Genomic DNA, 18,389 nt, shown 5'->3' on the forward strand with positions numbered 1-18,389 from the left:
GAAGATACTCTAAATACAAAGTTAATCTTTGGTTTGGAAAGCAGAGTATTCATAACTGCTCACTGGCATTCTAATTTCAGCAGGCTTCCAGCTGTTTCTGTTGTATTTAAAATTTGTTTTGGTTGAGTGGAGGGGGGAATGCGCATGATCTTGAAACTGTCTGCTATGGAAAACAGTTACTTTTAGTAGTGCAGTGCAGTTTGAATCAAAACATTGTATATCCACTTTTTCCTGAGTTATGTAGTCTTACATGTTAATTGTAACTTCTGGCTGAGTAACTGAATCTGTGGTGTTAGTTTAAAAAAAGAAAACAAACTGTAATCAGTTTTTTAACAAAATTTCTCTTGGGATTCCAGCCTCAGCAGGAAATTGATTTGAACTCCACACAAACAGTCACCTTGGAGAGACAGACTTTCTACTGTGTTCCAGTGCCTGGTGAATCAGCATGGGTGAAGGAAATATCTTTTTTGACTGAGCCAGTATTTTGTTATACAATCAGTGGTCACCAGCTAATTAATTAGATTTAAGGAGATAACTTTTTTTTTTCTTTTAGTGAATCTGAAGAGGTGACAGGTGTAGAAAGAGGAAAAAAAAAGTTGATGATGTGCAATATGCACAAAGAGAATGTAAATTAATTTAGGAGCATTTGTTTTGATTTAGTGGGCATTTTTGCTTGGGAGAGTCTTGAAAATTTCTGTTAATTTCTAGTTGCAAATGCTTAGGAAAAGGGAAACTTCAGTTGAGCCACTGGCATTTTCTACAGCAGGACACCTACACAGTGAGCCTCTCCTATAAAACACATGAAGCTGCGCAGGTTAAGATTAGGATTTTGTTTAAAAAAACCAACAGCTAAACCTTAGTGTGGTTGAGTTTTCCCTGCTCAGTGTGTGCCTTCCTTAACCCTTGATCCCACGCCTACATCAGTGCCAGCCAGGCCCGAGTGAGCCCCTCCACCTCCTACACCCCCAGTCGCCACAAGAGGAGCTATGAGGAGGATGAGGACATGGATCTGCATCCCTCCAAGCAGAAGGAGCAGCACATGGGTAAGAGTTGCTGGTGGTGAATGGTTGTTCTGATATCTTTCCAGGATTTGGCAAAAATTCATTGCTAAAAACTGAAATATTGGCAGCTGATTTCATTGTTCTTGTTGTTGCAGCCTTTAGGATTTGGAGGCTTTGTTGAAGTCAGCGGTTTGGTGTGAAGGAGTGTGGGAGAGCCTATAGCATAATGTGTGTTGTATGACTTGCTGACAATCTACAGAGATTTTTAATATAAACTGGGTTTTATGTATATTCTGACCTGTTTTTTTTGAACATGAAGTGCAGGAAAATATTACTTTTGTAATTCTATGGACTGTAGGGGAAAAAAAATCATTCCCCTGGTTTAAACATTGCATTTTCAAAATAGATTTCTGGCCATGTTTGGATTTCCAAGACACGTAGATCTTTGCCAGTACTCTCTCTCACACTTAACTTGATTACATAAAGTATGTACTTCTGAGACTTCTCATATTAAGAGTATATTCTGTCAAGTATATTGCATTATTAAATATTCTTGTCTCAGATGTCTTGTTAAATTAGTTTTATTCTGTGTTGCTCACTGAAGAAAGTTGTTCAGTTCTGCATTTCTGTTTAAAAAGCCTGCAAATCCTGTTTTTTCAGGCAGTGGAGGTGATATCCATGGGTGTGTGGAGCCAAAGAGATTAGAAACAGAAGCTTCTGCAGGTCATCATGTCATTTCTCCCAACTGCTCCCCTCCACTTGACCTAAATTTCCCCTTGCCAGGAGAGAAGGGACCAGCATGTCTTGTAAAGGTGAGAGATGGAGAGGTGACGAGCAGGGCTGTGCTCTCTGTGAGCTAGACAGAATCAGCCTTGCGCTAGTTTGTAGGCAAGAAATTGTGTCTCAACTCCAGACTTTTGTTTCTAGAGATAATTACATTCTTTCTCTTCACAAACACAGTGTTTCTCTTCTTGAGTGCTGCATTTGAATTGCTGGAATCCTTCAGCAGCATTTATTAGAGCTTGCACCTTCTCACCCCACTTACTTAAAGATTCCAGTATTGGAATGCTTGAGGGTGCAGCTGGTATTGAGCCCTGGTATTTTTCTTTGAGGATATTTCCTCTAATTGAAAAACAGCTGTGAAAAACCAAGCTGAAAAACCAATAAACTACACATTTGTGTATTGAATTAGAAATAGTCCTGGATTCACTGCTATGTTATATTACTATGAAACTTTACACAAAATTTCTCTGCTGTTGCTGAATTGACTTCTCTGTTATTCAGCAAATCTTGATGGATACAATTGTTTGTATTCTTGTAGAATACAATTGTTTACACTTATGTGGCCAAGAATGCCAATAGAAAAAGCATGGAATCATAAAATTCCTGTCAACATCCTGACAACTCCCTTTTCCAGTGTAAGCTTACTGACACTGAGGGCAAGGGGAGACCTCTTCCCCCAGGCTGTTCTCAGGCCACAGTTGAGGCTCCTGAATTTCCTTTGTCTGACAGTTTTTCTGCTGTCCTGCATCTGGCACATCTACCTCAGCATTTTATGTTTTATTTTCTCTTTGGGGCAGGTCTATGAGGGCTGGGAGAGCTTCAAAGTCAATGATGTGCTGGAGGTGTTTGGTGTTCTGTCTGTGGACCCGGTGCTGAGTATAGTGAACAGTGAAGAGAGGTAAGGCTGCCCTGAAAAGCAGGTTTTTATTGCAGTGAGCAGACAAGAAATGTGTAAGTACACGATAATTATGCTTAAGAAGTGAATTTTGTTGCTTTAAAATAGCTTGATGAGGAACGTGTTACATCCAGCATCCTGGAAACTGAAGTCCAGTGTGCTCTAGTACATCCATATCCTTGGATACCCAGTGCATCTTTTTTTAGGTTGTTGTACAGTCTGTAAAGCAGAAAATGCTTCTATAGCTAAATGTTTTGTACTCTTTGAAGTCTACTAAACTTTCAGTGAGTGAATAGTGAACAAATCTTTCAAGGAAGCTTTAAAATTATGCATGTCCTTTGAGGTGATTTCTAAGTCCATGGAAGTTGTTACCAGAAATGTAAACATTTCTGAAGAATCTAAAAAAAAAGTTTACATGTAGAGTGATAGTGCCCAAAATGAGTAAAAAATTGGTTGATTAATTAAGGTATTTCATCTTCTTAATCCACTGATAGAAACTTCCCATTTCACCTGCTGTTCTGCAATTCCTTGCCTGACAAAATACAAAATCATTTAGGATGCAAGAAGTCAATTTTGAAAATAAAACTCTTGACCAAAATCTGACATAAATACTGCTAATGTCTTGAACCAGTGCACTCTGAATCATTTCTCTTGGTGAGTTTGTTCATCTGTCTGGCAAGTAGGATACCCAGAATGCAATGTGAATCCTTTATAGTGCCAACTTCTTAAAAATTACCTCAGCCTGGTCAGCTGCTTTTTATCATCTGTGTGACAGCTAATCCCAGACTGACAGCTCAGTTTCAGTTGCTCTGTCACAGGTGCTTGTGGGTTTTTTCCTGTGTCATTCTGTAACAAGAAGACAAAATGGTGGCATTTATCAACGTTTTGAATACAAACAAAAGAAATCTCTTTTAGTGGGAAGAGTGGATAGTGTGTGGATGAACTGCTTAAGTGGCTTTGAAGTAATAAAGCCTGACAGTTTTTAAAACCAGTACAAGAAGATGAAATTTGTGCTAAACTTTACTGTCATCTGATAGAGTCACTTTAGGGATTTTACTTTCTAAAAATGAAAATGGAAAATGACAAACACCTGGAAGAAATTTTGTAAGGCATCTTCAGGGAGAGCAAAGCTTGTGTATCTGAGCTCTTAAATTAAGAGGTAATACCTCCAGGTTCCAGCAGAGGTACGTTAGGATTTATTTATTCACAGTTCTTTTACTCAGCCAGTGATAGAGATGTGATGTGACTGCCTAGAAGATCTTGTCAGGCTCCAGAACCTGGTGGGATATGAAAATCCCACACGTGCTTGCAGAGACAAATGTAATAAATTACCTTATTTTTTTAAAAGCTGCTGTTTAGACTTCAGTACAGGCTGGACAGAGCAGTGTGGAATATTTTACTTGAAGCTACATGAAGCCTATTAAATGGTGCAGCAAATAATAAATGTGATTTTGTTTGTGGGGTTTGGTTTTGAGGGTTTTTTGTTGAGTTGTTTGTTTTTTTCTTCAGAAAAATATGGCTAGATTATTTTCTGAAAATAATAGAATCCAGATATTTTGGGTCAAGCCTGCCTTGGTGTTAATATGTAATTTTGTAATTGTGATTCAGTATTTGTGGCGTTTATAAAGATCCTGAAGAAGGTGGTTTGAGTGTGGGAGGAGCTACCAGGAGCTGGGAGCGGGTGTTGTTTGTTCCTCTGTTCTTGGCCTGGTTCCAGCTGCTGTGGCTCAGAGGGAGAGAAATTCCCCTGGGATGTTTCTGAGTCCAGCTGTGCTGTGCCCTCTCCCCAGGGACAGCTCCACCCTGGATCCCATGGAGTGCATGGACACTGCCGAGGAGCAGAGAGTGCACAGCCCCCCGGCCTCCTTAGTGCCCAGGATCCACGTGATTTTGGCACACAAGTTGCAACACATTAACCCCTTGCTGCCTGCCTGCCTTAACGAAGAGGAGAGCAAAACCTGTGAGTGTCTGGGCACTTTCCAGGACATCTGAGCAAATACTGCCTCACTCGGAGGCACATGCCTGAACCCAGCAGCAGGGTTTGAATTTAAATCTTGTTACATGGAAAAACCGTGCAGTGCTGCGCAGGATGCAGATGTTTGGGTTTATGTGATGTTTATGTTTTTATTTGGCTGAAATAAAAGTGATTTATGTGGAATTTGGTTTTGCATTCTACGTGCCCAAGGATTTTACCAAGTTGTTCAGCCATAAGATTTGATTTGCTTTCAAATGGAGTTGTGAATTACTGGAAAATTAGATTTCCAATTTAGTGTGATACTGGAAATAAAAAACATACTGATAATATAGAGACTCCTAATACTGTGCACAAAATACGACAATGCTGCTTTTAAGCAACTGTGCTATTCCTTGTTTACTGTTATTTTTTTCACTGAATTATTGCATGCAGATCTCTGATATTTATAACTTTTTTCCCTGAGTGCCTTGTATTGCTTGTTCTGAGCAATATATAAGAGGTTTTTCTGCCTTTAATATAAAATGGAGCAGCTACGGATTTTAGAAATTTGGCTCTACACTTTATACCCTGCTGCAAATGCATTACACAATATCTAATCTTTTTAAAAAATAATTTCCAAGGAAATGTTGAGTGACTCAGGTTATCCAAAGCCAGCTGAAAAAACCAGTGAGCATTTGTTTATTTCTCTTAGACTGCTTTGGAATAAACTTTTTTCTTCATCAATCTGTGACAGAAGGTCAAATTTATATAGAGGGAAGAGGGTGAGAAACAAGAACATTTTCTGACATTTGTCCTCTGCTCTTTTGCCAGTTGTTTCTAATTTCATGTCTGAGCTGTCACCAGTGAGAGCAGAGTTGCTGGGATTCCTCACCCATGCCCTCTTGGGAGACAGTTTGGCTGCTGAATACCTGATACTGCATCTCATTTCTACAGTGTAAGTATTTACATGTGTGCTGAGAATTTATGTATTTATCATTTAAAGGAAATCTCCTTCTATGGGGTTCTTCACCAGTCTGCAAATAAACGGCAGAAATAGCTTAAATAATGCTTATTTCAGTAGTACTTTATCCAGGCAGAGTTGTCCAGTCACAATACACACAAAGGCAGATTTCAGTGTCTGAAATAACAGTTAATATTAATAAAAGACCAGCTTTATGGCAGTGTATACTTTCAGTGCTGCTTTGAGAGCTGACAAAATCTCCAAGACGCTTTTAAACAGAGGTATGAAAACATCTTTCTGCCTCTGGCTTCTTCTAATGAGTAGGACATGCCACTGACTTCCCAAAGACAGCATTTCCTAACTGCAGGAATTATTGCTTAGGTACATTCTGGGAATTTATTTAATTAAATGTAAACCTGTTTAATGGTAAGTTCAAGTGACCTATTTAGCATGGGATAGAAATTTATTCTTATGTTGATTTAAACTATCTCTGGGTGAAAGAACAGCATCCTTTGACTCATTAAAATCTTAAGTGTGAGACTTCAGACATCATAGTTGTCAGGCCCAAATTTAGTCATTTTAGTCTTCAAAATCAAAATTAGATGTTTTTATTCTTTTTAGTGGGACTGTGAATGTTCCAACACTTAGCCTAGAATGTATTTTCTCTCTTAGCTGGTATCACAAAAAGGTTGAGAGTTGTCAAGGATGGGGGAGAAGATACACAGTGAGAAGAGGGAGAGGAAAGCTGAGGGCAGGTAAAGGAGATGAACAAGTGTGATAAGGAGGGAAGTTGAAATTGAGCAGCAGAAAGGAAAAGAATGAAATGTGTTCACTGAATAACAACAGAGTACAGGGAGAACAGAATGTTTGGAAGGCCATTGCAGGGTGCCAAATTACTGTTTTTGTGTGGTGCTGCGAGGAGCAGCTTCAGCCTGGCTCAGCTCCTTGGGCACTGCAGAAGGAAAGCAGAGGAGCTGGCTGATTCTGGTGTGGGTGTGTGTGTATGTGTTCTGAAATCCTGCTGGCTGTCAGAGACACCACACAATGCTCCAGCTGAATGCCACCTGTACCCAGTGTTAGCCAGGTGTTTGCCTAACCTGTGCTGCTTTTGGTGCAGCTATGGCAGACGGGATGTGCTTCCTCTGGGAAAATTCACCGTCAACCTGAGCGGCTGTCCCCGGAACAGCGCCTTCACGGAGCACCTGTACCGCCTCATCCAGCAGCTGGTGCCAGCAGTAAGCATTGCCTGGGCAGGGCTGGGGGCTGTTCTCACTGATGCAGCCTGGCCAAGGCAGGCTGAAATGCTCTCCTGCTCCCCATGTAGAGAGCAGGTAACAATAGAGATGGGGCTGGCCTGCATGGTGAAATCTTTGTGCCTCATCATCTAGGATGAATATGGAATGAAAGCCTCTCCTCAGAGGTATTGAACTGATAGGCAGATGCTGCATGCTTTATTTGGTCCTTCTGGATTGATACATTTAGACATTTGGGTCATTTAATGACGGTGTCATTAGGGTTTAATGAAGTTTGTGGATACTGCTCTGCAGAAAAGCCATAGTAATTCAATTTGGGGCCACACTTAACAGTATTGCTGCAATAAATAATTTATTACTGTGCTCATCCAGATGTGCAGAACAGTGATAGGAATTCCTAATAGCAGTAGTTTCCTTTGGGAAATTTTGAAATACACAGCATTTGGATATTTGGGATTTGTGTTGCAGTGACAAGTTTTGCTTTGCTGTGCAGGTTCCCAGCATTCCCTGGGGAGGCTGGAGGACAGCCAGGTGCTGATGGCTTTTCTCGTTGCAGTCCTACCACCTCCGGATGAGCATCGAGAGCATGAACCACTCGCGCTTCATCCCTCACAAGGACTACGCGGCCAATCGCCTGGTCAGCGGGCTGCTGCAGCTGGCCAGCAGCACCTCCCTGGTCATAGATGAGACCCAGCTGGAGCAGGGACAGCTGGACACAGCAGGTACACAGCTTTTGGTGTCTGCAGTCTCAGCTGGGAGGTTGAAAGCTGCTGTGTTTTAAGACAGTGGTGATAATCGTGTCCTGCTGATAAGGGGTCTATTGCAAAACTGTTTGTGGTTTCTGCATCCTATTTCATTGCTTTGAAGCAGCTTCCTGCAGCCTTCTCAACTAACTTAAGACAAATTGGGAGAATTCTGTATTACCAAAATAACTCTGATTCATTGGAGTGGCCTTTCAGTTTCCTGTGATAGTGCATGAAGTGGGCAAAGCATATGCTGATGCCTTATGCTCTATATTTTTACTGTGTATCTGGAAACCATCTCTGAGAACACAGCTAAAAACTGGAGAAAAAAGATTGCTATTACTGTGTTAAAAATAGTGGGGATTCTATCTTACAAGCTGACGTAGCACTGTGTAGCATGCTTTCAGCAGAGATTTAGAAATTAATTTAGTTATAACTCCCATAAAAGAGCTGAGTTGCATTAAAAGCTCAGTACCTGGAGAATGCACAGTACAGATGTCTTTGAGTCCTGGGGCTGTCCTGTGCAGGGCCCAAAGATCCTTATGGGTCCCTTCCAACTCAGGACATTCTATGAAACAACAACAGGAAATCACTGCAAGTAATTGAATTTTAAAATAAAAATGTGGTCTTGATAGAGCTGCTTTGGTTTTTTTAATTACTGCTCTTAAAAGTTGCTAATTGAAGTTATTCAATTGCTTTTGAGTTTTCAGTATTTTTTGCTACTCAGCTTTAGTAAAGCTACAAAATTTTGATAAAATAGTAAAATGAGTAACAAGCTCTGTATTGTCTGTTTGCAAAAAAAACCAGTTAAAATATTATCAACTCCCATTTAGAGAGAACTCTTGCTGTGCTGGTTTATAGGTTTTCTAAAATGTCTGTCTGTAATGTCTAAAAATATTCAGCATTTAGTGAAAAAACAGTATTTTAGATATTAGAAGTTGCAGATAAAAAAGACTTGGTAAATTTTTTTTTTTTTTTGCTGATGTGATACTGTTTTCTACTGAATTTAGAGTAAAAATTTTTCATTTCATACAGCATTGCTGGGAGCAAAATTTAATCCTAGAGAAGAGTGTCTTCAGATGTAGTAGTTGGTTTGGAACTCCTGCAAGCTACAGCTTAGAAATTTCAAATGGAAAAATGTCCCAGAAGTCAACCCCAATATTACATTTGCCTTTGTTTGCTAACCTTGCCTTTATTTACAATGTACTAAATTGTTACTAAGTATTTAAAGGCAAAACCATAACAGTAGTATTGTCATTTGATGCAGTAACTGCTGAAGAGAAATTCAGTTTGTCAGATACATGTTGGTATTTCAAAGAGAGAATTCCAAGAGTCAACCAGTTAATATGTCAATTTTAACATTTTATATTTTAAATAATTTAATTCCAGGTAAGGCAAGTGAGTACTATTAAAAAATTTGGCAACATTAAATTGGTAGCATTTTTCTTCTTTTGGGGAGAGATTTCTTTTTTGGTTTTTCTCTCTGAATAGATACCTGGCTTTGTAGGGCCAATGAAGGCATGAGTACATGAAGACTCATGTACTAAGCCAGACAAAGTTTAGGCCTGAAATCAAGAATTCTTAATTTGGATTCACGTTAAGAAGTGGTTATCTCTGTCTGGAAGACACCTCAAACACAGGAAGGAACAGGACGATTGCAGGAATCCTTCTGTTTGCTGCTCCTCAAAGACCGACGGCAAACAAAAATCAGAGCTGACATTTGTTTTGGTCCTGTGCTCAGGGAATTTGTTGTTGCTCTTGCAGGTGTCCATAATGTGACAGCCCTGGGTAACCTGATCACTTGGCAGAAGGTGGATTATGACTTCAATTACCACCGGATGGAATTCCCATGCAACATTAATGTTCTGATCACTTCCGAGGGCCGCTCGCTCCTGCCGGTATGGGAAGGGCTTCCAGGTTCTGCTGGGGAGCTGCAGCTGGCAGCTGCTGCCACAGCAGGCCCTGCCAGGGACAAGTGGGGACAGGAAACGTGTCTTGTGACCAGGGAGGGTGTGACACTGGCAGTAGCTGCTGCCTTCTCCCTCGTGGCCGGAAAACACAGAGATGGAGCTTCCCTCCTCCTTTCTGAACAGGGATGGTGAGGTGGTGAAGGAGCCAGGGATGGGTAAAGCTCTCCAAGCCTCCCTCGGGCATGGTGGGTTCTGAGATGATGGGCACAGATGTGGCATTGCCCCTGCAGTAGCCTGAGCTTGCAGACATCTGCTCTCTGACATGCCAGCCTTGTCTGCTGAGCCTTGGCTCTCCTGCTTGAATCAGGAGCTGTTCAAAATATGAGCTGGACAATGTTTCAAGAATTGTCTTACCTTAGTTCTGGGAAACAGTGACTTCTGCTGCTTTTGAGAGTAAATTAGTCTTGGAATAGACAATAGTGGGATGTGAAAAGAGATGAAATGTGATTTTCTCTTTCAGTCAGATTGCCAAGTCCACTTACAGCCGCAGATAATTCCCCCGAACATGGAAGAGTACATGAGCAGCCTCCTCACTGCAGTGCTGCCCTCCGTGCTGAACAAATTCCGAATTTACCTGAGTTTGTTGAGGCTGCTGGACTACAGTATATCTGATGAGGTGACCAAGGTAGGATCACTTCCCTCATATGTTTTCAATGGTGTATTTGGATAGAAAGCACCTTAGTAGACAGTTGCTGTACTTGCCCTGTCAGTGATTCTTCTTTAAGTATAACAAAACCCAAACAGAAGCGTTTTCACACCTGACTGTGCCTTCAAGGGTTTGTAAAGTATATACTGAATTTATTACAGGTAAGGAACAGCACATGTAACCTGCTTTCTAACACTCATTTTGAAAATGGGTTCTTTTCAAAGATGAGAAGTAGCCTGGTTTTTCTCAGGTTCACTTCTGGATAGCAATGAGTTGAAACCTTGAAATCTAAAGGGTTCGTTGAAATCTAAATGGGTTCTTTTCAAAGATGAGAAGTAACTTGGTTTTTCTCAGGTTCACTTCTGGGCAGCAGTGAGTTGAAATGTTGAAATCTAAAGGTTGTTAGAGTGTTCAGCTCCTCAAAAGCTTATCTCCTCGTGGAGATCTGGTTTGCTCCATAATTCCACGCTGTGTTTTTCCAGGCAGTGGAGGAAGACTTTGTGGAAATGCGCAAGAACAACCCCGAGAGTGTCACGGCCGATGACCTGCACAAAATGCTGCTGGTGGCCAGGTGGGTGTGGTGCTCTTGTCACCACTCAGGGCTTCCCAGCAAGCTGCAGTGTGAGCCAGCACTTGGTCTGCAGCTGAACTGTGTCAGACCAGCCAGATGGAATCTCCTCTGCCTTGCTCCTCTCAGTTAGGCAAAGAATTCCCTTCCTACTTTCATCCCATGCTTTCTTACTCCTGGAAGACAGCTGGGTTTGAGCTGTGCTGGGTTGCAGCAGCTGCAGGGCTGTTCCTGACTGGCTCTTTGTGCTCCCCAGGTTCCTGTCGCTCAGCGCGGGGCAGACGACGCTGTCGAGGGAGAGGTGGCTGAGAGCAAAGCAGCTGGAGGCACTGCGCAAGGCCAGGCTGCAGCAGCAGAAATGTGTCAATGGCAATGAACTTTAACACCTGCTGGATGTCACCCTGAAGATGTCTCTAATCCTAGGTGGAACCCATACTAAGATTGGAATATTGTTTATACCAGTTTTTGTAGGTAATTTATACCAAAAAGTTATGGATATTTACCCTTGCGGTCTGAACACGCTTAACTCTGTTCAGCCACCTAAACATATTTTATGGAATTTTTTTGGACCCTGTTTTGTAATGGAAAATTGGTAACATTGAGCAAATTGTTTGATATTAAACTTTAATACTGAGGTTGTGTAAACTTACTCCCTTTAATAAGAGAATTTAAGCCAGAGCCCTTCATACATAGCAGTGGTAAGCTCTGTTCTGGAGGACATTCGTGCTCTAATTTCTGCTTGGCTGATTGTGAGGATCAGAGCTCTCAGCTGGCCAGCAGCTGCAGCTGGAGGAGGTGCTGACTTCACTCTGTGCTGTTCTGTGAGCTGGGGCAGGTCACACTCAGAGCAGCAGCAGCAGCCTTGTGATGATATCACACTGTGGTACCAAGCAGTGATTTGACCAACTCAGGTATGAAAAATATTTGCCTTGTGCTTAGACCAAACCATGACTTCTCAAATTTCTCCAATGAGCTTTATCCTGAGCTTGCTAAAAAATGAGCTTGTTAAAAAACTCCACGTTGACTGGACAATGGGTGATACTTCTGTGCTCACACAAAACACATCTTTACTTTCTTCCTTGGCAGTACTGCAGGGTGTTTAAATGGTTTACTCAGTGCTTTCTGCTGATTGAAATCACAGGGACGGGAACCCCCTTTTTTATGGCATTTTCCTGTTCCAGACATGAGGGCTTTTGCTGTACAGCCAATCTGGATATTTTGTCTCTTCACACCAATAATGAGTACTTATTATGAGAAACATTTTTTGTGTTATCCTAAACTTGAGCCAAGTTTGGTGCTGTTTGAAATTACTCAGAGTTTATTTCTTTTCTTTTTATTTTTTTTTGAACACTAATAATGAATATTCATGGTTTCATCTGACTTGTGCTGCATTACTGTGAAGCAACTGAACAAATGAGGAAGGAAATTAACACTTTTGAAAAGGCAGCTGGGCTGGAATGCAGGGTTGCCTCAGGGGATCATTTTGTGCCCATTGCCATCTCCAATATTTCATAGCCAGGGATGGGATGGTTCCCAAGCTGGAAGGACACTGAACTGGAGAGGGACAGGACAAGGGGTGATGACTTCAAACCAAGAGAGGATAGATTTAGATAAAATATGAAGTTCTTCCTGGGAGGGTGGTGAGGCCCTGGCACAAGTTGCCCAGAAAAGTAGCACTTCTAAGGGGATAAAGAGCTGCAGTCATGGCTGTGTCCCTTGACTACCAGGGGATTGTGCCAGTAACTTTGAAAGAAACCCCCAAAGCCCTGCACTCCCACATCCCTTAACATCACATACCACATCCCTTAACATCACATATCAAACCCATCTTTTGATTCCACTTTTTTTATTAAAATATCTCATGTATATTGCTCACATCAAAATACAGCAGTAGTTTAATTTTAAATATAGCCACAAGTATAGACACTCAAAAAAAGAACAAAAACCCAAACCCACATCACTTTAATAAAATAAATAAACCAAATCTGGTTATCAAAGTTTCAGGTGATAAATGATTTCAGACACAGTACAAGTCCTAAGACACAGAGCTACCCTAGCCCAGGACACGACGTTGTGGGGACACCACGTGCAGCCTATCTACAGTACAGGGACGAGGACAGAGGCACTGGGTCTGTCAGGGTGCTTACAGTCACAAACCACAGCACAGGAAGGTCCTGCTTCACAGCAGCTTCTGGACAATGTCCTAGACTGGAATGGCATGGCAAGGCATTCCTGGGAAGGAGGATTTAATAGGTGTAATCCTTTGACACACAGAGCGAAGGGGAATTTTTATCCAGTTCCCAGCATGAGCAGATGCTTCACCCTGTAGGTGCAAAGCTGGAGCTGGTCAGGAATTTGGTCTTGAATAGATGCTGGCAGCTATGCTCTAATGCAACCCTGATCTTACAAAGCAGTGCACTGGCCTTCTGCTTTAGATGTTAGTTGGGATTTTGCATAATTTTTCATACTTGAAGAAAATCCTAGCACAGAGGGACACAGTGCCTGATGGGCAGGTATCTGGCTCGTGTCGCTTTACAGAGACAAAAAATTAGAGCAAATCAGCAGAGTTTGAAATTAAAAAAAAAAAAAAAAGGAATTGCTTTAACATGGGCAAGACAATTCAAAGACATTTGCTTCATTTCCCCTCATCTCAAGTGAGGAAAAAAGCCAATCTACAGAAGAAATTTGCACTGCAGGATTGTGGGTGTTTCAGATTGGGTCTCTAAGCTTTACCTGTAATGAAAGTGTCCCAGGATGTCTGGAAAGAAAAGGATAGCAAAGAAATCTTACTTTGTGGTTAACATACTTAAATTCAACAAAAACACATCGGTTCCCATTGTAGAGGCACAATTCATAGAGAGCTGCATCTAGAACTTCATTGAAAACAAGTAAAAATACTAGTCCAAAAATAAATAAAATGTAATTTACCGGTACTTTATTTTGCTGGTGTAGTGCAAGGTAAGTAAGGTCAGAGAAGTGCAGTATCATCCTTTGAGTATAAATACTTTCTACATAATTCAGAGGAGCTACAAAATTAGTCTCAAAAAAATAACTGTGCAACACATCTAAGATAGACAGCATGCTTATTGAATCCCAGTGTCTAAGCTACCTGTTTAAATATGGTTTATACAGGTTCTGTCTCACCTGCCTGAGGGAATTCTGAAGCTTGGTCAGAACCAAATTCATTTGCATCTCTCACTGCTTGTAAACAATGTTATCAATCCCAGTATCCAGTAGCAGTTCATGCCACAATAGTCCTGATGTCATTGTGTTATTTTATTAGAAGCCACAGCTAGAAGAACACTTCCCAAATGAGCAACTAGATCTGAATTATTCGTGTCTGGCATTGCGTAAACATTTCTCTCAGTTCTTTTTGTTTGATTTCATTTAAAGCTTCTGGTTCTGCAGGGCTCTTTTGGACCTTTGCCACAGCAAAATTAATCCCTTGAGTCAATCCTGCCTGGGTGATGTTGGCAACCTGGACCATGGAGCTGCGGATTTTAGCAAATGGAGACACGGCCCTGCTGCTGCTGCCGTCGGCGGGGGAAGGAGTGGTGTGGAGTCCTGGCTCCTGGTTCCCAGAGCCCGGGCTCCTGTGGGATTTACTCAAGTCAGGCCCACCGACAGCCAAGAGCTGAGGATTTGGCTCAGAAGACTGAACATCCAGCTTTGATGGCCTGGAAGGAATGTCTGCAACAGCTTCAGCCTTGGGTTCTGCCTTCTTGGCCGCGCTCCTGCTGGTTTGGGTCGGCGCGTGACGGGGCTCCGGAGGACCGGCCTCAGGCTCCACCACATGGCAGCCCTTGCTCTGGGCGTCCTGCACGAACCTCTGGCAGTACACATCCACGGGCTTAGCAAACTGCAGCTCTGTGCTGTCAGCAGCAGGCACGGCAGCGTCCTGGCCCTCGGCCGGCACGGCGATGCTGACGCTCGTGTCGGTGCTGCTGAGGGACTGCGAGCGGCTGCCCAGGCGCGGCGCCGAGGCGATGATGCCGCAGCTGGGCAGCACGTAGTCCGTGGGGCCGAGGCTCTCCAGGGAGCCCGCCAGCTGCGCCTCCTCGTCCGACTTGGAGCTGCTCAGGAAGTCATCGGAGTGGAACGAGTCATTGTCTGAGCCTTCCGTGTCAGATTCGCTAGGGGCTTTCGGATCTACCCCTGGATTCTCCAGAGTTTCAAGGCTGCTGTCTGACTTCCAAAGATTCACTTTCAAATTTGGCTTTAAAAAATTGACTTTCATTTCGGGTTTGGCAAAGCTGCCCAGCTTCCGAAGGTTGCTGATGTTTACATTGGATTTGGTTTGTTTCACTTTTTGATTGAGGGAGGAGAACTTGCTCAGTAAATAATTCTTGCCTTGGGCCAGGGACCCTCTGTTCTGAGACCGAATGCCAATGATGTCTTCATGAGGTTTGCTGCTCCTCCTAGAAGAGGAAGAAGATCTTAAATGTACAATCAAAGCACCAAGTATACACTGTCCTCCAGTCTATTTCTGTAACAGAAATGGACATTTCAGTTCCTAAGTTAACCTTTTCTTACATAAATAATAAATTTAATCCCTTTTTTTACATAATAATATTGTACCCATATAAGCTAATCAAGCTCAAACCAGCAAAGGAGGGTTGATACAGAACAGTAGCCAAACAAGGGGAAAAGGCAGTTTCTGCAGGCACTTTAGTTTTTGATGAAAAAGGATTTGAATTCTCCACGTTTTTAACCCTGACTTTGTGTATACTCAGTAGCCAGATTTAGCAAATATTCAGTCTGCAATACCTGAAAAAAGAACAAGTTTTTTTTGCTACACTTTCTACTCAGGGAGAAGCTGAGTTGAGAGCAAAGGTGGGATAGAGAAGGGTCACACCATTGAGGTACTCACCTCTCCAGCTTCTTCTCAATAATGGGCACATCCATTCCCATTGCTTGCTTTGTGATTCTCAGCATTTCTGCAATGCACTGAAGAGTGTCTGAAATCCAAGCAGCAGCCTGTCAGACCCTTAAAAACACCCTTAAAAGCCCATATTTCACAATCTACAAAGAAATAGGTCTAATTTTAACATAATTTTATTTAGTTTTATTGCTTTTTTTCTTTTACCCTGCAGAGCAGTTTTGCCCTTCAAGCTGCAATTCTAATTTAAAGCTTACAAAACAAACCTAAAGAATAAACTCTCCTTCAGCCCTAAATACTCAGCATGAAGCAAATCACCGCCACACTGCTCATTTGGGGAAGGAAGAGAAGCAATTTTATTTATTCTAATCCTTGCTGACAAAACCCAGTGCTCCAGGTATGAAGTGATATTTTTTCCCTTGTTAGTGTCTGTTTAATCTAGTTAAACAACAAGCAAGAACATTTCCAGACACTGATTTTACCAAAGAAATTGATTTCTTTACCTCTTTAGGAGTTAATTTTAACATAATTGTTTAAGTTTTCGGAGCAGTAAAGACCTGGACAGGGAAATTACTCTAGTTCTAGAGAGATGTCTTACTTTAAAGCTGTATCTGAAACTTATTTTTCTTTCTATTAGAACAGTAACATCTGAGTAGTTTTTTTAAATTGCTTTCCCACTTCACATAACAGGATTTTACTGGAGTGATTTCTGAAGAAGGATTAAATTTTAAGAGCAATGGAACAAGTGTTTTTTAGAGAAACACCAAAACACTGAATACACTTCTATGTCCAAAACTTCTTCATAGGATACAAACCTTTTCCATCTTCTTCTGGGCTGCGGGCCACAGCCCTGAGAGTGTGAAAATATCCACTCATTTCTTTGTATTTGTAATGCAGCCTCATGCAAGAGAACTTGGGTTTGCCAAAGAGAGTAGGCTCAGGCCCTGAGAGAGAAACCAGGAGAAACCTTTAGAAACCTTTAGAAAACACTGAAAGAGATACTGCAGAGCCTGCACCTAAGGCTATGTAAGTGCTGACAGTCTTTTTCAGCCTAAAATGCTTCATGTTTTCATAAGAGCAGGACTGACACTTTAAATGAAAGATTTTCACATTAATTAAACAATCAATAACTTACAAAAAGCAATTAGACTCTCTGTATGTCTATTACAATCCAGCCTGATTGTTTATTGCAGGTCACCCTTTCAAATAGAAGGAAAAAAAAAGTTTTACATTTTTTGCATCCTGTGGGTTTTTTAGGGAATGCTCCTGCAAGGATTAAAGGGAAAACTAATAAGTTTATCAAGGGAATGTAATTGAAATTTCAAGATTTAGACCAGTACTTCAACTCTTCAGTGCACTGCATAATCTCTAGCATTAAATGAGGTGTGGATGTAGATGTTGGACTCTGTTCTGTGCCTCAGGATACAAATCTCCACAATACACAAGTGAGGGAGACCTTTCCCCTGAATGCTCAGAAATTGCACAGGCAGTGAAAGTTAGTCAGGAGATGATGAAATCTCTGTGTGTTGTGTAATGGAGGATTGAACTCCATCAGGAGGCCACACACTCCCTTCTCCCCAGCTGGATCACCTTTTTCATGATTCAAAGACATCACATCTTTCATGCTTCCAGCACAAAATGCTGGATTTAACCTGCAGGTGTTACATTCTACAGCAAATAAATTAAATCAGTGTAACAAGGTGCTTTTGTAATAGCATGTTTGTTATCAGCCCTTGAGAAAGAAGTTTTACAAAGCTGTGAAACAGATATAAAGTACAACTCAGAGCCAGTTGCTGTGTTTGGATCAAAGGAAGAGAGCCCTGAATGCACAAACCCGTGACTCATTACAGAAGTTGGCAAAATTGTTACTGCCATTTGATAAGTAATGAAATCTGTCTGGATGACTCCGTGGCTCTTTCAGGAGTTTGAAAGAGGGAAAATTTAGAACCCTTCCAGTGATCAAAGCTTCCATTTCCAGCAGCAGGAAGAGCCTGCATCTGTTACCAGCCAGAGGGGCCATTTCTGGGTGGGCTGCCCAGGGTATGAGCCACTCTTCAAGGACTGCTGCTTCAATACATTTGTAGGATGCTTTGCTAAGTGCTCAAGCCATTGTTAAGAGCATTCAAAAAAGGACAGAGTGACTGTTTTCTTACCTATTTCTATTTTTTCCAGAGCTTCAAGACTTAACCTTTGGTACTGATTCACTTTGTCGATTTCATCATCATAACTAAAAAAAAGAAACAGAATTTAGTGCTTCCTACTAATCTAAAGCAAAGCTACTAAAATAAACTACACATAGTAAGGGAAGTGGTAACTTACTAGGCCACATAATAGGCAGAATTTGAAAGTAAAAGCAGCACATCCACATCCTTATGAGTGGCATCGATGAGACTGAAGGGAAGGAAAATAAATACAGGGTAGAAGGTTTTATTTGCAGAACTGTAACCCATGCCCAGTGTGCTTTGGGAACACTCTTTAGGAGCTGAACACAAGTTACAAGAAGTTTCAATCACAGTGTGTTATCAAATCCATGTAAGCAACAGTCTCTCTCAAACCTGAAGTTACCTAACAGCTCAAATACGTCAGCAGAAGGTCCAAAAATAAATAGAAAGCCCAGAAGCTATTAAAAATGCTACCAGAGAAATGGAAAAATACCTCAGACTCAGTGAGGGTGCTGAGCCTGTGCCCTGAATTGAACAGCTGCCATAACAACCTGCTCTGCTATTTTCAGATGCT

General features: G+C 41.6%; 2 protein-coding genes across 3 annotated transcripts in view; one reads left to right on the forward strand and one right to left on the reverse strand.

Annotated features, from left to right (window-relative positions):
- Window positions 1-11,452, forward strand: part of LOC121350040 (minichromosome maintenance complex binding protein) — a 14,727-nt gene extending 3,275 nt beyond the window's left edge. For both annotated transcript variants that reach the window (XM_041461016.1, XM_041461015.1), the window contains exons 5-16: window positions 357-458; window positions 914-1,043; window positions 1,662-1,813; window positions 2,582-2,682; window positions 4,470-4,639; window positions 5,465-5,588; window positions 6,712-6,829; window positions 7,404-7,569; window positions 9,355-9,488; window positions 10,021-10,185; window positions 10,689-10,777; window positions 11,031-11,452. In XM_041461016.1, coding sequence (XP_041316950.1) covers window positions 357-458; window positions 914-1,043; window positions 1,662-1,813; window positions 2,582-2,682; window positions 4,470-4,639; window positions 5,465-5,588; window positions 6,712-6,829; window positions 7,404-7,569; window positions 9,355-9,488; window positions 10,021-10,185; window positions 10,689-10,777; window positions 11,031-11,157 — 1,578 coding nt within the window. In that variant the 3' untranslated portion in view covers window positions 11,158-11,452. The remainder of the gene's footprint in view (window positions 1-356; window positions 459-913; window positions 1,044-1,661; window positions 1,814-2,581; window positions 2,683-4,469; window positions 4,640-5,464; window positions 5,589-6,711; window positions 6,830-7,403; window positions 7,570-9,354; window positions 9,489-10,020; window positions 10,186-10,688; window positions 10,778-11,030) is intronic.
- A 1,221-nt stretch (window positions 11,453-12,673) lies between these two features.
- INPP5F (inositol polyphosphate-5-phosphatase F) overlaps window positions 12,674-18,389 on the reverse strand; it is a 39,157-nt gene continuing 33,441 nt past the window's right edge. Inside the window, exons 17-21 of the mRNA XM_041461391.1 lie at window positions 17,973-18,044; window positions 17,807-17,880; window positions 16,469-16,597; window positions 15,645-15,732; window positions 12,674-15,192 (exon numbers count right to left, since the gene is read on the reverse strand). Coding sequence (XP_041317325.1) covers window positions 14,094-15,192; window positions 15,645-15,732; window positions 16,469-16,597; window positions 17,807-17,880; window positions 17,973-18,044 — 1,462 coding nt within the window. The 3' untranslated portion in view covers window positions 12,674-14,093. The remainder of the gene's footprint in view (window positions 15,193-15,644; window positions 15,733-16,468; window positions 16,598-17,806; window positions 17,881-17,972; window positions 18,045-18,389) is intronic.

This window comes from Pyrgilauda ruficollis, unplaced genomic scaffold (genome assembly GCF_017590135.1).
Source record: "Pyrgilauda ruficollis isolate IOZ18807 unplaced genomic scaffold, ASM1759013v1 scaffold15, whole genome shotgun sequence".
Lineage (NCBI taxonomy): Eukaryota > Metazoa > Chordata > Aves > Passeriformes > Passeridae > Pyrgilauda > Pyrgilauda ruficollis.